The sequence below is a fragment of the Tiliqua scincoides genome, chromosome 1 (genome assembly GCF_035046505.1).
Source record: "Tiliqua scincoides isolate rTilSci1 chromosome 1, rTilSci1.hap2, whole genome shotgun sequence".
Taxonomy (NCBI): Eukaryota; Metazoa; Chordata; class Lepidosauria; order Squamata; family Scincidae; genus Tiliqua; species Tiliqua scincoides.
Genome location: NC_089821.1, coordinates 135,705,159 through 135,728,309, shown reverse-complemented (window position 1 = coordinate 135,728,309; position 23,151 = coordinate 135,705,159). Strand labels below are relative to the sequence as shown.

The 23,151-nt window shown below is 43.8% G+C and overlaps 2 protein-coding genes across 2 annotated transcripts in view; one reads left to right on the top strand and one right to left on the bottom strand.

Moving 5' to 3' along the window:
- Positions 1 to 13,916, bottom strand: part of LOC136645831 (dual specificity calcium/calmodulin-dependent 3',5'-cyclic nucleotide phosphodiesterase 1A-like) — a 58,809-nt gene extending 44,893 nt beyond the window's left edge. Inside the window, exons 1-5 of the mRNA XM_066622253.1 lie at positions 13,885 to 13,916; positions 11,984 to 12,163; positions 10,986 to 11,052; positions 5,769 to 5,885; positions 1,434 to 1,574 (exon numbers count right to left, since the gene is read on the bottom strand). Coding sequence (XP_066478350.1) covers positions 1,434 to 1,574; positions 5,769 to 5,885; positions 10,986 to 11,052; positions 11,984 to 12,163; positions 13,885 to 13,916 — 537 coding nt within the window. The remainder of the gene's footprint in view (positions 1 to 1,433; positions 1,575 to 5,768; positions 5,886 to 10,985; positions 11,053 to 11,983; positions 12,164 to 13,884) is intronic.
- Positions 11,488 to 22,475, top strand: ANKRD66 (ankyrin repeat domain 66). Its single transcript, XM_066637855.1, has 4 exons — positions 11,488 to 11,498; positions 18,219 to 18,358; positions 19,710 to 19,938; positions 22,379 to 22,475. The coding sequence occupies exons 2-4, from the start codon at positions 18,220 to 18,222 to the stop codon at positions 22,473 to 22,475; spliced, it is 465 nt and encodes a 154-aa protein (XP_066493952.1). The 5' UTR covers positions 11,488 to 11,498; position 18,219.
- Positions 22,476 to 23,151: the final 676 nt, after the last annotated feature.

Here is a 23,151-nt window from a genome sequence, read left to right as displayed (position 1 = left end):
AGAATTCAGTTTATTTGTTATTAAGTTTATATACATATTGAGAATTATAGAAGACCAAAAGTTTAGTTTATAGAAAGTCTACATTGTTTGATAAAGAGGAATTCAAACTAGCTCTGTAATAAATGGGTAAACAGTGCCATCTAGTGGTTGTTGGAAACCATGTTTTCTATGAACACCTAGCCTTATAAGGAAACTGAAATTTGAAACTGACCAATCAGATGCTTATAATTTGTAACCAATCCCAAGAAAGTTCCCATTTCTAATGTCATGAACCCCCAGCCAATGACAGTGAGATTTTTCAAACAAAGAAGCCAGAATCCTATATAAGCCAAGGATTCACATTGGAACATTGCTATTCTCTGGAGGCACTGAGAGTTCTCACATAGCTCTCATTGCTCCCCATTTTGGACAGAAGTCCCTGAGAGGCCCGTTGCTGGCAACGAAATAAAGCTTGCAGACAATTACCACTCTTGCCTACTGAGTTTGCTTTTTGAACTTTGCTGCGGACCTTGCAACACCCTGACCCCAAGCCATATAGGGCTTTAAAGGTTAAGGCACCTTGTATTTGGCCCAGAAATGAACCAGCAGTCAGTGCCGTCACTGGAGCAGCGGCCTGACAGAGTCAAACCACCTACCTCCAACAATAATAGTGGTGCCACATTCTGCACTAGTTGCAGTTTCCAAACTGTCTTAAAGGGCAGTCCCACGTAGAGCACCCCCCCAGAGAGCCATAGCTACCCCCACATAGGTTGGAAAACCCCTTCCCTCCCCAGCAGCAGTGCAATCATCCCAGTCACGTTGCTGCAGTCACTTTCACCCCACTGCTTAAGGGGGCAGCTGCAGAGTTGGGGGCATCAAGATGCCCCAGTTTGGGAACCTCTGCTCTAGCACTTGCATTGTGGATTTCTGAACCATGAGAACCTCTGTCTTATCTGGATTAAATCTCAACGTTAGCCCTCATCCCAATCTTAACTGCCTCTAGGCAGCGCTCCAGGGCCTCAAACAGCCACCCTAGTATCTGGTGGAAAGGAGAGATAGAGCTGCGTGTCATTAGCATATTGATGGCACCCCACTCCAAACCCCTGGATGACCTATCCCAAAGGTTTCATTTAGAGATTATGGGCGCAAGAAGGGGAGCAGAAAGTTCTTGTACATGTTCCTAAGCATATTAGGTGTGTGTGTGTGGCTCTGACAATATGGTCTGAACCAGTCCAAAGAGCTCTCCTTAGCTCAAGGAGATCTGAGGGTGGTGTAGTTGGAGAAAGAAAGGGTGGCATATAAGAGCATTCAGGTTAAGAAACTGTGTAGGGAAAAGTAAATGGCGAGACAGTCCTAAGGATATCATCCAAAAAACTTTATCTGATAGTATGTATGTCTTGAGTGAAGAGCCAACATTTCAGAAACATATTCCTATTTATTGGTGCATTTCTTACCATCATACCAGTATGAAGCATGAAGCTGTGCACAGTTTGGGTAACATCTGCCGCATGGGTTGAATTGTGATATGAATTTTGATATCTGTTGTAACCAACTTCTAAAGCGTCAGCAAATGAGATTAGAATGGTAATGGGGATCTGCAAAAAGCAACATAAACATGTTCATAGCAACCACTGGCAAGACCAATTGCACACTGTATATTATTTATTTATTTATTTATTTATTTAAGGAATTTATACCCTACCTTTCCACTGCACTTAGGGCCCTCAAGGCAGCTTACAAAATGATACATCAATAAAATACTCTGCATAAAACAATACTAAAACATTAATGTTAAAATAATTAAAACCATAAAAACATGCTCAGTAATCTAATCTACTAATCTAGATGCTCAGACATCTAATCTAGATGTCACTAGGGCATGGGTCTCTGTGGCCAGGTCTGCGTGTCCCAGGTATGGTTGAGCTGGTGAATTAGCCAAAGCTGAGCAAAGGTTCCCCTTCCACAGTCACCTTCTGGGAATCCAGAAGCAGCTGCAGAACCAGGAGCATCCCCAAGCTGCAAACTTGCTCATTCAGAGGGAGCGCAAACCAGTTAAGAGTAGGATGATAGTCCAGTATCCAAGTAGTGGACTTCCGAACCAGGAGAACCTCTATCTTATCAGGATTTAATTTCAGCTTGTTCGCCCACATCCAACTGTCTCCAGACAATGATCCAGACCAGGGGTGTCCAAACATTTTGGCAGGAGGGCCACATCATCTCTCTGACACTGTGTCTGGGGCCAGGAAAAGAAGAATTAATTTACATTTCAAATTTGAATAAATTTACATAAATGAATATATTAGAGATGGAACGTATATGAATGAATGAAGGTCTTGCAATGTTCTATAATGTGTAATCACAGGGAGGTGGAGGTTGTGTAAGCTTGTGACTTGACCTGATTGTGACCTGTGTGCTGAGGTTTAACCTGCATGATATTTTAGTCCATAGTACATAACCAGATAGAGAGAAAATCACCACTAAAAGGCAAAAGGGGATTTTCACGTAATAGCAATAGTTCAAGGCCTATAAAAGGCCTTGCAGAAAGCAAGGCCAGCCTTTTCTTTGCTGCCACTGCTGCATCACAGATGTGAAACAGCAAGTAGCGGAGGGAGCCCTCATCCCACAGCTCAGGTGGAAGGTCGAACAGTCATCCTCATGCTGAAAGCAGTTGCGTTGGGCCAGCATAGGCTCCAGCAAGTCTCTGGAGGGCCAGAGGCTCATTGGAGACTGGGGGTTCCCCACGGGCCTGATTGGGAGCCCCTGAGGGCCGTAAGTGGCCCCCGGGCCAGGGTGTGGGCACCCCTGATCCAGACTATGATCCAGGACTTCAGTTGCCTCCTCAGAGTCAGGAGGAAAGGAGAGAAAGAGCTGGGTGTCATCAGCATACTGATGGCACCCTACCAAACCTCCGGAGAACCTCTCCCAGTGGCTTTATATAGATGTTGAACAGCATGGGGGATAGAATGAAACCTTGCAGCATCCCACACCGAAGAGGCCAGGAGGCCAAAAAAGCATCCCCCAGCACCACCTTCTAGGATCTTTCAGCCAGAAAAGAGTGGAACCACTGTAAAATGGTGCCTCCAAGCCCCAACTCAGCCAACCAACCCAGAAGGACACCATGGTCATTGGTATCAAAGACTGCGGAGAGGTCCAACAGGACTAACAGGGCACACTCCCCCTGTTCTTTCCCTGGTGCAGGTCATCTACCAAGGCAACCATGGTAGTCTCCATCCCGAACCCTGGCCTGAAGCCAGACTGGATCAGATCCAGATAATCAACTTCATCCAGGACCCTCTGAAGCTGGGAAACCACCACCTGCTCGATCACCTTGCCCCAAAACAGAATATTTGAGACCAACCAAAAGTAGTTCAAATTAGTGGGATCCAGGGAGGGTTTCTTCAGGAGGGGGTGAACCACCACCTGCTTCAAGGTCAGTGGCAACACCCCCTCCCTCAGAGATGACTACCCTCCCTCTCCACTCAGCCAGCCCTCCCTGGGTAGATCCAATTAGCCCTGCTGGACAAGGGTCAAGTGGGCAAGAAGGATGGCCTCACACTCCAGAGAATCATGTCCACATTCTCAGATTCTACAAGCTGAAAAGATTCCCAAACAGAAGAATAGGCAGATGCCCCAGGGACATCACTAAAGAGTCCTATTGTGGCACCCAAGTCATGCTCGATCTGATTGACTTTATCCGCAAAGTGCTTCACAAACTCATCACAGCGGGCCTCTGTGTGCTCCTCCCCATCAGTATGGGGGGGATGGATGGAATAGGCCACAGACCACACAGAAGAAATCAGCCAGACGATTCTCCATGACGTGATGGCGGGAGAGAAGTATGACTTCTTAGCTGCCACCACTGCCACAAAATAGGCTCTAAGATGGGCTCTAGCCTGTGTGTAGTCAGACTCAACACAAGTCTTTTGCCACTGTCACTCTAAAAGTTGCCCTGCCACTTCATTGTCTGCAGCTCCTTGGAAATCCAAGGAGCTGCTCTTACTCTGCATCTTGGCAGAGGATGCTTAGGAACAAGCTCATCCAGGGCCCTGGTCATCTCCCCATTCCAGAGGTCAACCAGAGCACTGGGTGAGTTGCCAACTCTGGCAATGGGATAATCCCACAGAGCCCTCAGGATCCATCTGGATCCATCAGCCTCTGGGGCAGACCATACAGTGCAGTTCCACACCGCTGCAGAGATGAAAAGCCTACTTTTTAGAATGACAATCTGTCCAGGACCCATTGGAAGTGATGTCATGGCCAGAAGTGACATCATCAAGCAAATTAATTAGAAAATCATCAAGCAAATAATCAAACAAATAATTGACATCATCAAGCAAATAATTAGAAATAATTAAATTAAAGTAAAATAATTAAATAAGGGGGAGTCAGTCCTGTTCCACCAAGTGCATCTACTCTGAAGCATCTACTCTCCTATTGTGGTCAAAGGGGCTTATTCTCAGGAAAGTGTGGGTAGGATTGCAGCCTGTGAGCCAAATCCTATGCATGCCTACTCTGAAGTAAGTCCTATAGTGGTCAAAGGAGCTTACTCTGTAGCCTGCCTGCAATAACAACCCCCCAAAAAGCATCAGTGAGATTTCCAGCCCTCCCAGTGCTCAGACTCACAGCTGGGAGGGGGGAGCTTCTCGGGTGTTTTGGGGGGGCTGCATTCATTGAATTGGGACCATTCTGGTGTCGTTGGATTCCTCTCAGCCTGGCCTTTCTGATGGACTATGGCAAGTACACCTACTCACGAGTAAACGCGCGATATGGCTCACGTTTACTTTTCTATAGGGCTCCATACATTTTTTCCTTCCAGTTTTTTGTCCATAATGTTTGAAGGAAAGGAGCTATTTCAATTCTGTTTGTTGCACTGCACTCCACTGCCCATTTCGCATCCAATGGTGTATAGCACGACGCGGTAGCTCCTAACCCCGCGATGTTAGCGCGTCCTCCCCAGGGCGCATCACCCCCCAGTGCGTCACCTGGTGCGGCTCGCACCCCCCGCACTCCCCTAGCGACGCCAGTGGGCCAGCCACTGATCCCCTGAGAGCCTCTGCCCCAGTTGACCAAATACAACCAGAGTTGTGCTTGTGGGATGGAGGAATGGGGGTCCATTTAAGTGTGTGCTTTATTTCTTGGGCTGTGCTGGTGCTTGGAGAAATCTTGGACATTTGAGCTCATTAATTCTTCTAAGTTCTATCTCTAACGTATTTATTTAATTTTTTTTCCAGCCCTCAACATTGTGCCAGATATCTGATGCGGCCCTTTGGCCAAAAAGTTTAGAGACCCCTGCAATAGACCACTGCAACCTCACCTCGCCACCCCTGTAGTCATGGCTGCTGCAATACCTGGAAATCTTACAGGCAAATGGGAAGAAGTTTACACCTCCCACCTCATCTAGCCAGGTCTCTGTGATACACGCCAGGTCAGCACCCTCATCCTGGATTAAATCCTGGAGTAGGCAGGTTTTGTTATTCACTGACCTGACATTCAGGAGTAGCAGTTTCAGACTTAGGGAATTATTTCCTAGAGTGCCAAGGGTCAGAGCGTGGGGGAAGGGCCAGAAAGAAGGACAGTGTATAATTCACTCTCTATGATGTGACAAACAGCTCTGAAATTACCATTCAGATATGGTAGAATAACATATCTGAATGTTCTTTCGCAGGCAAGGTAACAGAAATCAAAGATCAGAGTTCAGTCAGTCAACAATGAAAGGAGATGTTATTTCTGTTTTCTGCATAGGGTATGGACACAGAGGAATGTCACTGTTTAGTTTGAAAGTTCCTGACCTTGAACTGGCTCAGAAGGTTATATTTGCTGAATAGCTCGCACATCATAAATTTCAAGCTTTTCCTTCCACTAGCTTTACTTAAGGCAAATACATCAAAAGACCATTGATCGACATCCTGTGGATAATTAAAACATTCACAAATAAGCATTTCAGTTTGTAAAGTAGGTAGTAATCATTTTCATACCAATAAATGAAGTTACGCCAGCCTACTGCAAGCGTATTGATAACAAACAAGTCCTCACTGAATCACTTCCACCAGAGGAATTTGTACAGTCAGGATGGTGGTATTGCAGAGTAATCCTATGCTTGTTTACTCAGAAGTCAGCCCTTCTGTGAACAATGGCATTTACTACCAAGTAAGGGTGCATAAGCAGAGGTGTGATTTTTCGGTGATAACAAAATAAAAATACAAAACACAGCTTTCTGCACGTCTCATTTTTGTAAAACAAACACAACTGAAATCTGAAAAAAAAACACCTTTATGGACTGGGGGAGATGCATGGGTAATGACTGGCTGCATCTGCTGACATTGTATCACCTATATCACCTACCTAGTACACTTTTAATGTAACTATAATTTATAAGAATTGGCTCTTAAATAAAAACACATAACACAGCTTTCTGCAATTTTCCTTTTTAGGAGAAAAAACAATATCTGTGCAAATATAAAAATATTTAAGAACATCTCTATGCTTACTCCCAGGAAAGTGCATTTAGGCTTGTGGCCTTTTGACCCAATCCTATCCGGACCTTACACTGCCCAGTCTTGGCAATGTAAGGCACAGGCTGTTGTTGTCATCACTGTTAAATTGGCAACAGGGGTGGATTGGGGTGGACCTGAGGGGGTTTGATTTGGTGGCAGCCACACACACCAGATTCTATCTCCCTGGTCTGGACAGACCTCATAATCTCTTCAGACCTATGGCAGCAAAAGAGCTGGTATAGATCTGAGGAAACCCATTGGGGAACAGACAGCCTACATGGAGGTAATTAAAAAATGTCTTTATTCGCCCATCCTGGGCAGTCTGGCCTCTGACTGGTCCATAGCATGCAACAGCAGCTGCATGCTCTGGCACCCAGGGGGATGGGATTGGGCTCTTAGTAACATAGAACCAGTATAATTTCAATACTGGTAGCTTTTCTTCTGCATAAGTACAATCCTTTCCTATTTTATACCTGTAAGCATATTTTCAGCAAACGTGTCTTCATTTTACCACCCAAAATTATGTAGAATAAGTCCAGAGAGTGATCTACAGAGAGTCTGAAAGCTTTGTCTGTATGATGAAGACATTTCTTTTAATGATGGGAATCTTATTTTTCTGTCTAGTAAATAAATTTCTTATGGGTTATGGAGGAAATCCAGTCTGCACTGTGTACTGTCCCGAAATGCAGCCACTGTTGCAGTGTGCATCCACTAGAGGGCGCTCCTGTAATCAAAGTTAGACTGTCCAAGCCCCTCTCTACCCATCAAAGCTCACCTGCATCACTGTCTGGGATTGGGATATTACTGCAGGTAATTTATAGAGTGGGCACTGTCCATCTCGAGGGAACTTTCATGGCATTTGAAGTTTCAGTTACTAGTTGTGTCCTGTCTTTACTCTCCAGAGGGTATTTGCTCCTGGACAGAGACTCAGCTGCCATTTGTACATTCAGTTTTGCATGGTCTTGGTCTGACTCAGAATCCAGACCCTGGTGGTGAGCAGGTTCCCATCTGTCTTGTGAGTACTAATTGTGCCAAGGTTACACAATATATGCAATCTTTTATTTATTTGAGGGCCTCAGTAGCTGAATAACAGAAATTGGTGTGATTGGATCACTTTGCTAAATGTAAAGAGGCTGTTCAATTTGTATTTCCAGTCTCTTTATGTTTAGCAAATTACAGCTTTGGAAGAGGAATTTGGATAACAACCATTTTGCTAGGATGGGGGTGGTTAGCCCTTTTAGGCTGCAATCCTATCCACACTTACTTGGGAGTAAGTCCCATTGACTATAATGGGACTTACTTCAGAGTAGACATGCATAGGCTTGGGCTCTAAATCTCCACCATTGTTTCCCCAATAAAAAATGTTTCCCCAAAGTGGTATATGCCCTGTGAGAAGAAACTTAGACAAAAATTTCCCCAAACAGGGCAGATAACAGCTACTGAGGTGGTGGGAAATTTTGCCAGGAGACAGCGTTTGTTCATTCTGCTTTCCCCAACACTGTGGTCTTAATCTGAATTGGAGAACAGTGGTGGCTATTTGCTGTAATTTTAAGACATGGGAGATCTACTCATTAAATCTCTTTTGTCTTCTTTAGACAGGACTTGAATTATAGTAGTGTTAAATGTCATACTCTCACACTCAAGTACAGTCCAAAGCTCATGGCAACAGATCATGGAAACAAAAGGTTTCATTAAAGATGGCAGTAACAGAGAGTCTATTTATTTATGCCAGGGGTGCCCAAATCCCAGCCCTGGGGCCACTTGCGGCCCTCGAGGCCTCACAATGCGGCCCTCAGGGAGCCCCCAGTCTCCAATGAGCCTCTGGCCCTCTGGAGATTTGTTGGAGCCCCCACTGGCCCAATGCAACTGCTCTCAGCATGAAGGCAACTGCTTGACCTCTTGCATGACCTGTGGGATGAGGGCTTCCTCCACTGCTTACTGTTTCACGTCTGTGATGCAGTAGCAGCAGCAAAGGAAAGGCCAGCCTTGCTTTGTGCAAGGCCTTTTATAGGCCTTGAGCTATTTCAAGACCTTCATTCACTCATATAAGTTCATCTTTAATATATTCATTTATGTAAACTTATGTAAATTTATTCAAATTTTAAATGTAAATTAGTTCTTTTTTTCCCTGGCCCCCAACACAGTGTCAGAGAGATGATGTGGCCCTCCTGTCAAAAACTTTGGACACCCCTGATTTCTGCTATAGTCCAGGTTTTCTCAAATTGTGGGTCATTCCTGGGTTGTGAAGCTGAAACTGACAAGCTAATAACAAGAGAAGGAAAATGCATGGAGTTCTATGGAAAGTGAAACTGAGCCTCACTGCATGTTTACTCATAAGTAGATGACTGTGCCTTGGTTTATTGCTAAGGGCAGGTCGAGAGGAATTCAACACCACCAGAATGGTCTGGATCCAATGAACACAGCCCCCCCAAAACACCTGAGAAGAAAGTCCCTCCCTCCAAACTGACAAATGTTTTAAGCTTTATGGAAAGCGAAACTAAGCTACATGGTTGTGTTTACTCATGAATAAACAACTGTTCCATGGCTCCTGCTGAAGGTCAGGTGAAGGGGAATGCAAGGCCATCAAAATGGTTCTGATTTGATGAATGTCGGGCTCAACAAATGTTCCAGAAGGCATCCCCTCCCCACCATAAAGCAGGATAAAAACAAAGGCTTCAGCTGGTAAGGTGAAACTTTTTTCTTTTTTTAGTCTTTCAAAGCTAAGTGGGTCCTAATAGTTTTGCCATTTTAATAAGTGGATTCTGGTGATTTGGGAATCACTGCTTTTATTGGAAACTAGATTGGAAAACTTTATTGGAAAGCTTTTATTCCAGATTCCTCCCCCCCCCCCCTCCTTTCAGTGAAGCCTTATTTCCTCTCCTCATCACTCTGTAGTTTTAATAGAAAGGAAGCGTTGAATCTCAGTCTAACCCAAACAAAAAAAACATGTTGGATTTAAAACTGATTTTGTCCCAAATCACAATGGACTGGTTTAAATATAAGAACTGAACTTAGCACTGGGCAGGGCAGAAAATCTTACTGATTTGGGGGAGGGGGGTTGTAAGCAGGCTACAGAGTGAGTTCATTTGGTCGAACAGGGCTGGCTTCTCCATGTCATCTTCCCTTATTTATTTGTTTAATGTTCATAATTATTTAATTATTTATAACCCACCTATCTAGGGATGCAGATGCATTTCAATGTAAGTAAATGTAAAGTCATGCACATTGGGGGAAAACGTCAAAACTTTACATATAGGCTGATGGGTTCTGAGCTGTCTGTGACAGATCAGGAGAGAGATCTTGGGGTGCTTGTGGACAACTCGATGAAAGTGTCGACCCAGTATGCGGCGGCAGTGAAGAAGGCCGCTTGGCATCTACGCTTGTCATCATTAGAAAGGGTATTGAGAACAAAACAACTAATATTATAATGCTGTTGTACAAATCGATGGTAAGGCCACACCTGAAGTATTGCGTCCCGTTCTGGTCGTCACATATCAAAAAGGATATAGTGGAAATGGAAAAGGTGCAGAACAGAGCAACCAAAATGATTACTGGGCTGGGGCATCTCCCTTATGAGGAAAGGCTAAAGCATTTGAAGCTTTTCAGTCTAGAAAAGAGGCGCCTGAGGGGGGACATGATTGAGACATACAAAATTATGCAGGGGATGGACAGAGTGGATAGAGAGACACTCTTTTCCCTCTCACACAACATCAGAACCAGGGGACATCCACTAAAATTGAGTATTGGGAGGGTTAAGACAGACAAAATAAAATATTTCAAAATAAAATATTTCTTTACCCAGTGTGTAATTAGTCTGTAGAACTCCTTGCCACAGGAAGTAGTGATAGCATCTTGCCTAGATGTCTTTAAGAGGGGACTGAACAAATTTCTGGAGAAAAAGTCCATCATGGGTTACAAGTCATGGTAGGTATGTGCTAGCTCCTGGTTTTAGAGGTAGGCTGCCTCTGATTGCCAGATGCATGGAGGACACCAGGATGCAGATTGTGTCTGTTGTCATGTGTGCTTCCTGAAGCATTTGGTGGGCCGCTGTGAGATACAGGAAGCTGGACTAGATGGGCCTTCGGCCTGATCCAATGGGGCTCATCTTATGTTCTTACCTCCAATGCAGGTGCAGAGCTGGCTTATCTCTGGGTATGCTAACAGTGTTATTAGTTATTGATGCAGTTCTTCCAAAGGAGTACTAGGAAAGGAGGGGAAGTTACACAGTGGTAGGCTAGGGGCAAATTAATCCCCGGTTTCTCCACAAATCTCTTCCTAATGCTTCTGATTTTCTCTTCTTATTTGTTTGTCACATTATCTTCCCTCTCTGTGGATTCCCTTTCCTTGTGTATTTGCCTTGCTAGGTTGCAAGATTATGGGCAGCTACATATGCTTTACTGCTTTCTAGCACTGTAAAAGGCATTATATAGTCTATATCGATGATGCTGTAATACATTTCTTTTCTAACCTTGCTCACCAGCCTGTGATTTTATCAAAATAAACACATTTCACCTTCAAAGCTGCTATTACTTCCTCCGGAAAAGCCAAACCACATGGACTACTAGGTATACGGAACTTTCTAAGAGAAGAAAGAGAATGAATGTAAGTTGGCTTCTTTTCTAAGGCTGCAATCTATGCAAAATCATAGTAGTTTAAATCAAGTCACTTTAATTGTGGAAAAGGAAAGGGACCATAGCTCACGGAAAGAGCACATGCTGTGGTTCAGTCCCTGGCATCTTCACCCCACCCCTGTGGGGCCATCCCACTCACCACGTGACTCCAGCTGCAGCCAGGCAAACATTGTTGGTGCCATGCACCCAGAAATAGTTGGCGGTGTTGTGAGGACATCACTGCCAACTACTTCTGCAAGGCCCATTTTGGGCTGGACAAAGGCAAGGTAGGCAGGAGGGCCCACACAGTGCTCCACTTGCTGCAACTCAACAGAGCCAGTCCCATGCCTGGGCAACAGCAGTGCACGCCCCCCTCCCTCCAAAGTACAGAGCCCAATTTGGCCAAATTGGCTAAGTTGTCGAAAGGCCAGCCCAGACTCCCTATATTGGAAAAGGAAGAGGAGAACAGAGAGGAAATGGGGAGGGGATTGCTGAGCAAAAACATTACAGAGTGGGAGGAACAGAAGCTGCCATGTCCTCCGGTAAAGGGGGCAGCATTTGGCATGCTTCCTCAGGTGTCAGGAGGCCTTGGGCTGGTCCTGCTCTGTTGACTGCAGTATGAAACTTATTAACATCCAGCCCATGTGATTATATAGAAATTGATGAGTGTCATTAAAAAATAAAATAAAATTTAAGATTTTTAATTGGGATGCTTTTCTGACAGCAAGATATAACAGATTCTTTGTACTTAGTTCTTTGGTCACTCTATTCTCCATGAATCCTGATTAAGATTTTTGAGACTTCATAGAAATTTCAAAGGTTCATCTTTAATGTGTACCAATAGTCAGCTGCATGATTTCAATCATATATTAGTGACATGTGATATAAATCCATGCTCACTTTTCTTTCCAAATGCTAGCCTGGACTTCACGTGAAATAGTTCTGATGTGTGTGCCTTCCTCAGATTTGTTTTTGCATCCTTGTTCTTCAGCAAACGTTGAAGTCAGCCACTTCTGAACACTGAGAGGTACAGAGTCCCAACGGATATTAGAGAGTTCATCCTCAGTCTCCAAAAGACACCTGCAAGAAATAGAGCTATTGATCGATGTTTGAATCGGTACTATGAAGATCAGAACAACAGTTTGGAAACGGGTAATAAAATCTTACTCTCACATTCATTCGTTTGATTCAATATCTGCATTAAAGAGGAAGGTGTCTTCCCCTTTCTGTGTTGCTTCAAAACTCCAACATGGTAGCCAAATTGGGCAGCCTTTTATATTATCTTGCTATGGTGAGATCTGCATGGCCTGGTGGCTTTTGCATCTTCCTTGTTAAAACCTTTTAACCCAGAAGCAAACTATAGCAAGAGTTCAGATAAATAAGGTTCATTATATTGTCCATTCTAATAAAAGATCCATTGAGTACTACATAGTTGTTAATGCTGGCTCAAAATCAAGTGATTGTATAATTGTAATGTTTTATGTCATTATCATTTTCAAATAAAATTTTCTCTTTTGCATTCCTGCTAAAGGACATAACATAATGATTTACAGGAAAACAAAAATCATGATTATATTAGAGCTCCATCTCTATGACAAGAAGCATTGTGCTTTGTTACAAACTCCAGTCTTATGTTGGCTGTTACCTTGGCCTATAAGGCAATCTTTTTAGTAGCAATACAGGGCCCAATCCTATCCAATTTTCCAACCCTGGTGTAGCTGTGCTAATGGGGCGTGCACTGCATTCTGTGCTGAGGGGACAGTCATGGAAGCCTCCTTAAGGTAAGGGAATGTTTGTTCCCTTACATTGGAGCTGCATTGCACCTACATCAGTGCTTGAAAATTGGATAGGATTGGGCGCTCACTCTCTCTGAAAAAAATCAATAAATAGAGTTTCTGATGAACTCTAAAGACAGCAATTCTGAGTCAAATCTAGTAAGTACTTAAATACATGCCAAATAAAACAGAAGATCTATAGTTACGTTGAAAAAAGTCAATTTCTATACGTTTGTAACACAGGCAGCCCAGTTCTAAGGTGCGCTGGCTCAGAGGAGCTGCATGGCCTCCGCTGCATCCAGTGGAGCTTTGGAGCAGGCTAGAGGTTGCCTCGGAGTAAGGGGATATTTTTCCCCTTATGTCAAGTAAACAGTGTCCTTCTCAAGTATGGTAGTACTGCATATTATTTGACCTTTATATTAAAAGATGTTGAACTTAGAAATTCCATTGATAGATGGTAACAGTTGGGAACTCGAGTCAGTGACTCGAACTCGAGTCATGAAAATGTGTTATTTTGGGTGACTGAGACTCATGAGTTCTGCACATGGAAGACTCTGTAAAAGACTCGAGTCAGGGGGCCCCCTGACTTGGCACTCATCCCCACACATGCTGACTCAAGTCTGCCTGTGTCTGGGGGTGCTTGTTTACTGTTTTTGTGGTGTGGGAAACCTCATGGGGCCATAATTCTGACTGGCGAGCAGCAGGGAGTGCCAGCTGGGAGGCAGGGAAGGGTTAATGTGAGCAGGAGGGGGGGAAGCGGGACTGGGCTCCCTTTTCCCATCTCTGATAGGAAGGAAGGAAAAGGTGATCATTGGACAAAGGATTGGCATTCTCAAATTTCCATGGGCTGAGGGAGGGCAGGAGGGGGAACCATCATGGCTGGTGGGGAGAGGCAACCCTCACTGAATGACGGGCTACAGTGGGACTACTTCTGAGTAGGGCTGCAAAGGATCGGGTCGGCCTGGAAAGCTTCCCAGCTGCTGCTTGTGACTTTCCTCCCTCTCGCCGCTCCTGTTCCACACATACACAGAGCCTGGAAGTGGCCCCTTTTTCCCCATGGCTGACTTAAAAAGGGGCAACTCAGCCCAGGAAGAGATTGGAGGCAGGGAAGGGGTTCATAGTGATCACACTTTGCATGGCATGGCTCTTTTGTTACTTGGGACTCTCATTGAATGACCGGCTGCCGAGGAACTACTTCTGAGTAGAGCTGTAAGGATTGGGTCATCCTGGTAAGACTCCCAGCTGTTGCTCATGACCCTTCTCCCTCTTGCTGCTTTGGTCCCAGCTCTCACTCAGACCCTCCCCCTGTTTACAGATGGAAGAGGGCAGCAGGGGAATAGCTAAAGAGAACTTCAAGACACACACAGAGCCTGGCAGCAGCCCCGTTTTTTCCACAGTTGGCTTTTTAAAGGGGGGGACTTGAGTCGAGTCCATTAGAATCATTAAAGGGTGACTCAGAGACTTGAAAAGTGCCTTAGTACTCTTTTTCGAGTCGAGTTGTGGGGGATAGTCACTTGGCGACTCAACTCGAGTCAAGTTGCACTGGGTTTTTCCATCCCAGGTATTTAATGCAGGGGCAATTTAATTTTCAGGGGCAAGGAGAACTGCGGTTGAAGGGCCTTTTAGTATAATAAATTGCTGATATTTACTGTACTTATGTGACTGGGCGTTTGATTTTTGTGTGCAACTACCATCAGTTCTCTGCCTTCTCTTTTCCCTTTTTGTATGAACTTGTTGGATGAATAATATATGTAAGAGAGCTTTCTCAAATGATTTAAGAAATGGCAAAAGAAAATAAGGGGGTGGCAATTTGTTAGGAGTGCATAACTGAAATGATTCTGGGTTCCAGAGGTCAAAGCCAATATCTGGAATTTTGCCAAAAAGATTACAAAAGGTTAGTAAAGTTGGTACTGCACATGTATAACAATGTGAATGTATAGCCCAGTTGACCTGTCTCCATTTGGAGGCAGGTTGCCCTCAAAACTTCTAAAGACATCAGGACCAGCACCCCTTAAAAATCAGTGCAAATACTGTAGATCAGTGGTTCTCACGCATTTAGCACTGGGACCCACTTTTTAGAATGAGAATCTGTCTAAGTCCCACTGGAAGTGATGTCATGCCTGGAAGTGACATCATCAAGCAGCAAAATTTTTAACAATCCTAGGCTACAATTCTACCAGGATTAGTCCCATTTACTATAATTGTAAAAAGGTTATACATAGTAGCTTGTTCAAAGTACAGGTCTGTAACATTTCCCCAAATGCGGTCACTTACCAATGGTAGCATCAAGTCTAATATATTAAAAATAAAACATTGAAATGAATGGGGACCCACCTGAAATTGACTCGTGACCCACCTAGTGGGTCCTGACCCACAGTTTGAGAAACACTGCTGTATATGATTTGAATGGGAGTCGCCAGGTCCAAACTAAAGGCATGCAGACCTGAGCAGGCAATGTTTCTGAATCTGATACAGCACCCCAACAACTACAGTGACCAGGTTAAGATGAATCCCATCAATGACTGCTTATCCTTCCCTACCCTCTGACTAGAAGAAAATGACACTGTACTTACAGCAGAGTGGCAGAAAGTTTCTTTTTGGCTCTTTGATCATAAGTTTTTGATTTTGCTGAGCTACAGTTTGTTTTAATACCAGTCTTCCATCTTTTATCCTGTGTCATATTTGCAGTTGTCTTTGATCTACTAGCCTTTCTGCAGTGTATAGCTACATTTAAAAATAAGTAAGCTAATGATAGTTCCCTATTCCTCTATGCTTGTCATTTTTACTAATTCCCTATTGGTGTAAGTTCATCAGTAGAGAAAAACTCTACACTGTGAGCTGTGTCAGATGCATTGTGATGTCATTCTGATGTAACAACTAACAACCATGGCATCATCAATGGTCTCTGTTTACTTATCAAGGGTGTAAACCTGATGGGGTGCTGGATCCCCTTAACCCAAGTGTGATTTGCCATGTCTCTTAGGAAGCATGATTTGTGTTAATAGCATAGCAAGGCCTTCCCAGTATTTCAGAATACAAGGCATTTGGATGTTCTGGTGAAACCAAGCGCTAATGTTCTTTCTGAATGTGTAGATACCATGGTTCTTTGAAGCTGTAAGTCTTTCTATCAAAGACAATGCCAACTAATGCTAATTAGGATGAATTTTACATCATCTCAACCTTTTTAAGGAGAGGGTAATTGGGTAACTGGAGTCCAGCTGAAAAGTTACTCCCAGGTCAGAGTGAGTTTCTTATTCAATGCTTGAGAAGAGTTCAAACTAATTTGTGTGCCTCTCTCAACCAAGTGACAGCTGAAATGTACAGTGGAAAATGGAATTTGAGGGAGTTTTGTAGCTTAATATACCAGTACCCATTAGTGCATTGGATGTGGGTATTCTGGTCCCTTTTCCCAGAATACAGGTGGAGCCTGTTTATCCGTGGGGATTCCATTCCCAGGCTCCCAACAGATACAGAAAACCGCAGTTAATAAATTTGTGTTTTCTTGGAGCCAACTTGAACTCCAGAGGCATTAGGATCTCTGCTCTGGTCACCTCCAGAGCTGTTCTGAGACCCATACAGACCATGCACGGCCTTTATGGGCCTCAGTATGGCTTCCCGAGATCTTAGAAGGGCACTTCTGGTTTTTGACCAAAAACCAGAAGTGCCCTTCTAGGACCTCTGGAGGCCATTCACGGCCACTACAGGCCTCCAGAAGAGCCCCCCAAAGCGTCAGAAGGCCACTTCTGGTTTTCAGCAAAACCAGAAGTGGCTTTCCAATGCTTTGGGAGGCTTGTCTGAGGCCTGTAAAGGCCACGCAAGGTCTTAAACCGTACTGAAAACTGTAAGTCCCCTTCTAGGACCTCTGGAGGCCATTCTGAGGCCCGTAAAGGCCATTCATGGCCTCTATGCGCCTCAGAAGAGCCTCTGGAGTTGACCAGAGCACAGTTCTGGTTGCATCTGAAGGCTTCATGTTGGATCAAATCTGGCTCAACATGTGTCCAGGGGTCCCGCAATCAGCCAAATCCACAGATATAAAATCTGCAGATAAGTAGGCTTAATTTGTATTGTTTATAGTCCAGAAAAGTTATTGGAACCTGCAATTCAAGATGGTTGTGTAATGTACTTGCTATATGTCTCAATTTTTCCAATAGATTCCACGATTTTAGTTGCTCTTTTTGTTTTGGAAGTTGGATTTCCTGTCTCTTTTCCTGAATACTGTTAATTGCTCAGATTGGGTTCTGAATGTGGAATTTGGTGTCACTTGGGTGTTATTTTATCACTTACTATAAATTTTGCTCTGTTTGGTGCCTAAAGATCAGTCATTCAAATCTGTTGCTTGTCAAAAACAGATTTTGGCTATTAATACAATTTCAGTGCTGCATAAGTGTTATTTCTAAAATATTGTATTCATGTGTCTGTCCCTAACATATGCTGCTTTTTTACAGAATACTAATTAGAAAATATCTGTTCTGGCTTGTTCCATCCTGATCTGATGAGTTTAGGCTGAGAAAGTTTTAATAAAAGTGTAGTATTGGAATAATTTTAGGTCTAAAATATAGTTCTCAACTAACTCTAACACATCTTACTGTTTTTTGCATCTGTTTCATTTATTAATAATCATTCCAGCTTGTTTCTTTCTGGTTTTTACACCATCCTGCAATTGGGAGCTTTTGGATAAGAGAAGAAAGCAAAGACAGAGCTGAAAGTACCTTGGTATTCAAGCAGGTTTGTTTCTGAAGAGCTGCCATAAAGTAGCAGGTCAGCTGCTTGCTAGGAGTGCAAATGCCACTTGACTTCACTTGTACCCAACTGTATTTTTGTAAATAGATATTATGAAAAAGCCATAGGTCTCCATTGCTCTCTCTTCTAAAGGAACCAAGCCTAGGGAATGCTACCCCAGAATGTCTCTCGGTTCAGGACAGTGGGAGCATAGAGCAGTATGTTCACATACTTCTGTATGTTGACCTTTGTAATGTCTGCTAAGCACATTTCTTCAAAGCATTCTCTGTAATAAATCTGCAGCTTTAACAAGGGAGGAGCCAGTTTCCATAGTAAGTAACAACACATTTGAGGTCAGCAGGCATACATGTCTTGGAGAAATCTCCCCTAACATAAAGTTGTCAGCTTTCTTGACTGCAGGAGCAACATTTTGGGTCATATTCCTCTAATTCTGATTTTACCTGACCTCACTCCTAAATAAACATACAGAGGATTGCAGTGTATACCTGACTGGTAAGTACACAAGTCATTTGTCGCAAGTTTTGGCTGCAGTTTCTTCTTTCTTTTCACTCATAACCATTAAAACTCTACTTTTTTGCAAAGTTGTTTTTGTCTTCTTAGTGTATTCCCACAAAACACAGTATGACAGAGCTTCATGCAGTGGCAGCTTTGGGTAACTGTGACTTAGTGAAGGAGATCCTCAAGAATGGGCTGTGTGACCCAAATTGCAAAGATATGGATTGGAATGATAGAACACCACTCCACTGGGCTGCGGCAAAAGGTAAAGAGCAAACATACTATGTTGCTTTCACAGACAGGGAATGGAAGGGTGGAGGGCTAAAGGTTGAAGCAAGGGGAATGGGTGGGGGTAATGCCAGGAAAACAATAAAATGTCATGATCATTTGCTTACTATTAAAATAATTGTGCCAAACTACTGTTATTTACTTATTTAAAAGATTTCTATTCCACTTTTCCCATGCTGAAGCAAATGCCCTTTCCCAAACTTTGGTGGGATGAGAAGCTGAAGAGAGAGTCCAGACCATTTGGGAACAAGTTCTTTTTGTTAACCCATCCTGAAGATAAGACAGGCAAAAGTAACATAGCATCAGCTCATTTTACCCAGCCAAATTCTTTATATTAGGAAAACTATTCAGCTACAACACTGTTCGCACATTTTAATCCTGGAATGAATCTAATTGCTAGGGTACTTACAGGAAGTCTTGTGTATGCTTCTGTTTGTACGTCTGTCTTGCCTGCCATGATACTAAGTGGTCAAGGCTTGTTTCAAACTCATTTCTGTTATAAGCAATACTAGGGTAGTGGTGTTTGACTGAAATATGAGGCAGCTCTGTAGCTGAATGAACTTTCTGTTTGTCCCAGTTCCCAAAGAAAATAGTCTCCTGCCAGTTGAAATTAGTTCTGTCTTTTCTTGATGAGATTGTCTTCCATGGTCTCTCCTGCTCTGAGCTGAGTATCTTTTTCACTTGGAAATATGATCTTATCAGTACCTCAGGTTTGGTTCCTATGTGATTGCAGTCTGATTTAAGATGAGAAACTCCTTGGCATAGAGACCTCACTTTTTGTGATGCAATTGTAAACCAGTATACGCATCATTAAATATTGTATCATTGTCATCCCTTCCAATACCAAATGGTTTTCAGGAATAATATAGCTAACCAGTCTTAAAAGAGCTGTGCTGAATTTTAGTCAATTTTTGAACATAATTATAAGTGCTAGTTTGACCTGCTTAGTCCCACATGGCTTGAACTGTGGTTACCTAAAGAACCCCATCATAAACTTGCTTAGTACTGATTGTCCTCTCAGGTTCTTAGTAAAGGCCAATCCCAAGGCGGATCCATCCACAAGGCTGACTGAGGCAGGCTCATTTGGCCTCTTCTCTTGTGTTCTTTTGCCTGGCAAAGAGTTTTTTGTTTCACCAGGCATTTCAATTAGGTTGATTGTTCCCCTACTGATGGTCTACATTTATGTAAAAATTGTTTCTTTTGTGATTTGTGAGCCACCTTGGGCCCAGCCAAAACTTGGAATAAAAATGCCTAAATAAATAATGGTTATGAACTCTCTCCTCCTTTTACTCCCACTATTTCCCACTATTTCTTGTATTTTTTACCAGGACAATCAGAAATAGTGAAACTGCTTGTGGCACATGGTGCTCGTCTGTGCTTGAGAACTGGAACAGGATGGACACCAGCTCATTTTGCTGCTGAATCAGGAAAACTAGCAGTGCTAAGGACCCTTCATTCTTTGCATGCTCCTATTGATACTGCAGATCTCTATGGAGACACACCAAAGAGGATTGCAGAGATCTATGGGCACAAAGATTGTGTCATGTTCTTAGAAACGTAAGTACTCAAACAGATGCAGTTGATGAATAGCCTTTTGTAATAAGCCACTCTTCTCATGCTCATTACAGCAGTGGTATGGCTAAGTGAGTGCAGGATGCACTGAGTGATGTGCACAGGGGGGTGACGCCACTACTCACCAAAATTTTTGAATCATGTGATTTATAAATCAACGTGTAATTTCACATTGCTCTATTCCAGTGTTTCTCAAACTGTGAGTCAGGACCCATTAGGTGGGTTGTGAACCAAGTTCAGGTGGGTCCCCTTTTATTTTTAATCTATTAGACTTGATGCTTCCATGGGATGTGACTACATTTGGGGAAATGTTACAGACCTATACTTTTAACAAGATACTATGTATATTCTTTTAACAATGATAGTTGATGGGACTTACTCCTGGGTAAGTGTAGGTAGGACTGCAGCCTAGAATTGTTAAAAATTTTCCTGCTTGATATCACTTCTGGTCACGACATCACTTCCGATGGGTCCTGACAGATTCGCATTCTAAAAATTGGGTCCTGGTGCTAAATGTGTGAGAAACACTGCTCTATTCTATCAAAAGTTATAGCCAAAAAACCAGCAGGGGTGGGGTGATGGTACATCACCATGCCCATTGCCTGGGGCGTTGCCCTGCCCACTGCATGGGAGTAGCTTCGTCACAGGGTGACGCACTGGCCTCCTGCACTGGGTGACGCAGCAAACCCTAGTGATGCCACTGCATCACAGCTACTATTTGTGTCCATAAAGTTCTATTCAGCACTTTCTTGTGCTTGCTTCCTTGTCTCTCCGTATCACAGCAGGTCCTGTCACTTCTGCCTGCCCTGTTCACAGCTACCTGCCCTGTTCAATAGCTACCTGCTCACAGCTGCCCTGCCCTGTTCACAGCTACCTGCCCTGTTCAATAGCTACCTGCTATTGCTGGGGAAACTCTGCCCTGATTCCAGCAGAATAATTCTTAATCAGCACTGTGACTCTGTCTTGCTTCAGAAAAGAGAAGATAAATGAGTCACACCTATGCAGAAGGAAACTGGAGCACTGAACCCACTTTACTGCACTTATCAGCTTTTTCTCCAGCAAAGCTTCTGCTCTAAAGCAAGGGCCAAGAAAGAATATTATGGACAGGATGGAAGATACATTTATGGAAATATGTGTAGTATTTTCTTTGCAATGAGAACAGGATGAGTACAGTGTATATGTTATACTTGGACTATGTCCACATTGAAGTTAATGTTAAAATAGGGGTTGAAAACCTTTCAACTTTAGGGCTCCTGGAGCTTTAACGATTGTGTACAAGAGGGAATCTCAGCAAGTGCAGTTTGTCATCTCACAGATAGTCCTGTGAGGCCTCCCTGTGGGGGGAGGGGAGGGCCCGCCTGGCCTTTCCAAGGGGGACCCCCTTGTGGAGGCCTCAGACTAGTTCACCAGGAGAAAAGGGGGGTTATGTCACCTACCTCCCCCTCTTTGGGTTAGCAGCATTTGCCAGTCAGGAGCAAGGGCTGCTGTCAGCAGACCCTCCTGCCTGCTCTTCTAACTCCCAACTGCCTTGTCATCCCTGGCCTCCAGGTTTATGTAGGGCAGACCCCTCCCCTTTGGCCCCTCCCCTTCCCTCACAGGGATGGTACAAAAAGGGCCTGTCTCTGGTACTGCCCTCCCCTGGGATCACCACAACTCCTCCCCTTTCTCTCTGTTTCCCTCCCACCTCCTCTCACCTGGCTGCCAGGCTTGTTCCTGAGAGGGCTGGGAAGGCTGCTGCCTCTGCTCTGGTCTCTGCCTTTGGGGGGTGGGCTGGCCCTGCCCACCTGGGTCCTGTAGCTCTGCAGACGACGTCGGGAGGTCCAGCTGTGGGCTCCCGATGTCATAGCCAGGTGCCCTGCCCGGAGCTCTAAAGTTGAAAGGTTGGCCATCCTTGTGTTAAAAAATTTATCTTTCTACAAAACCAGGAAATATAAGTAAAGAAAAATTATACTTCCCTCTCTGGCCACTGCCTGGTTCCCTATGGGCCTAGTCGGATCCTAGTTGGATTGCTTTTCTTGCAAGTAAATCTGTTGCTTGGAAGGGGATGTGTCAGGCCTTGGACAAGGGTATATAATTCAGCAACCTCTAGTGCCACTGAGATCTGCTCCTATCCCACCTCCAATCCACCCCCACTGCCAGTGAAACTACAGTGGTAGCTAGTCTGTGGGGTGCTGTTGGCAGTGCATGCCTTTCTGGTCCTTGCACTGGTGGCAGCGCTGTGCAGACCAGCAGAGAGCCTGCTGCAATGGTGTCCTGTATGGATAGCTTTGGACCATTAGACGCCACAACTGTAATTAACCCATTTTTGCCCTGCCCACAGGTATACACATTTGGTCCCTGTTGCATATATGCAGTGTTGGGCAGAAATGGCTTAAGAGACTGTTTACAAATTTACTGTGGTGGTAGCTATTTTCTTTTTTTCTAGGGCTGAAGTAGAGTGCAGAGAGTATCGCCAGACAGCAAAACTAAAAGGAATTCAGCTAGATGAAAAGGATGAAGACTGGGAACTCAAGAAGAAATGACGTTTGAAAAATAGTCCTTTCACTTCACTAAAAAGAAACCTGCAAATAAACATTTGTAGAAAATCAAGTAGTAAACTTGAACTAATGAGTAAAATCTCTATACAACTTCCAGTTGCTTTAACTCAGAGGATGACTGACAGTCTTTTCAAACATCTCACCAACTGCTAACTCCGTATGGGCTGTCCACTGCAGTTGCCTCTGTAAACCACTGAAACCACTTTACTGCACTTATCAGCTTCTTCTTCAGCAAAGCTTCTGCTCTAAAGCAAGGGCCAAGAAAGAATATTATGGACAGGATGGAAGATACATTTATGGAAATATGTGTAGTATTTTCTTTGCAATGAGAACAGGATGAGTACAGTGTATATGTTATACTTGGACTATGTCCACATTGAAGTTAATGTTAAAATAGGGGTTGAAAACCTTTCAACTTAGGGCTCCTGGAGCTTTAACGATTGTGTACAAGAGGGAATCTCAGCAAGTGCAGTTTGTCATCTCACAGATAGTCCAGAAGCTCTAAAGTTGAAAGGCTGGCCATCCTTGTGTTAAAAAATTTACCTTTCTACAAAACCAGGAAAAATAAGTAAAGAAAAATTATACTTACCTTTCTGGCTACTGCCTGGTTCCCTATGACCTGTGCCTGAATCCGTTCTCAGTGAGCCGATTGTCTACATGC

What these genes read in the sequence shown, in the direction of transcription:
- ANKRD66 (XM_066637855.1), top strand. Translation starts at nt 18,220, where the DNA reads ATGACAGAGCTTCATGCAGTGGCAGCTTTGGGTAACTGTGACTTAGTG. An exon ending in CCACTGGGCTGCGGCAAAAG is followed by an intron (nt 18,359 to 19,709) that starts GTAAAGAGCAAA and finishes ATTTTTTACCAG; the next exon opens with GACAATCAGAAATAGTGAAA. An exon ending in TGTGTCATGTTCTTAGAAAC is followed by an intron (nt 19,939 to 22,378) that starts GTAAGTACTCAA and finishes CTTTTTTTCTAG; the next exon opens with GGCTGAAGTAGAGTGCAGAG.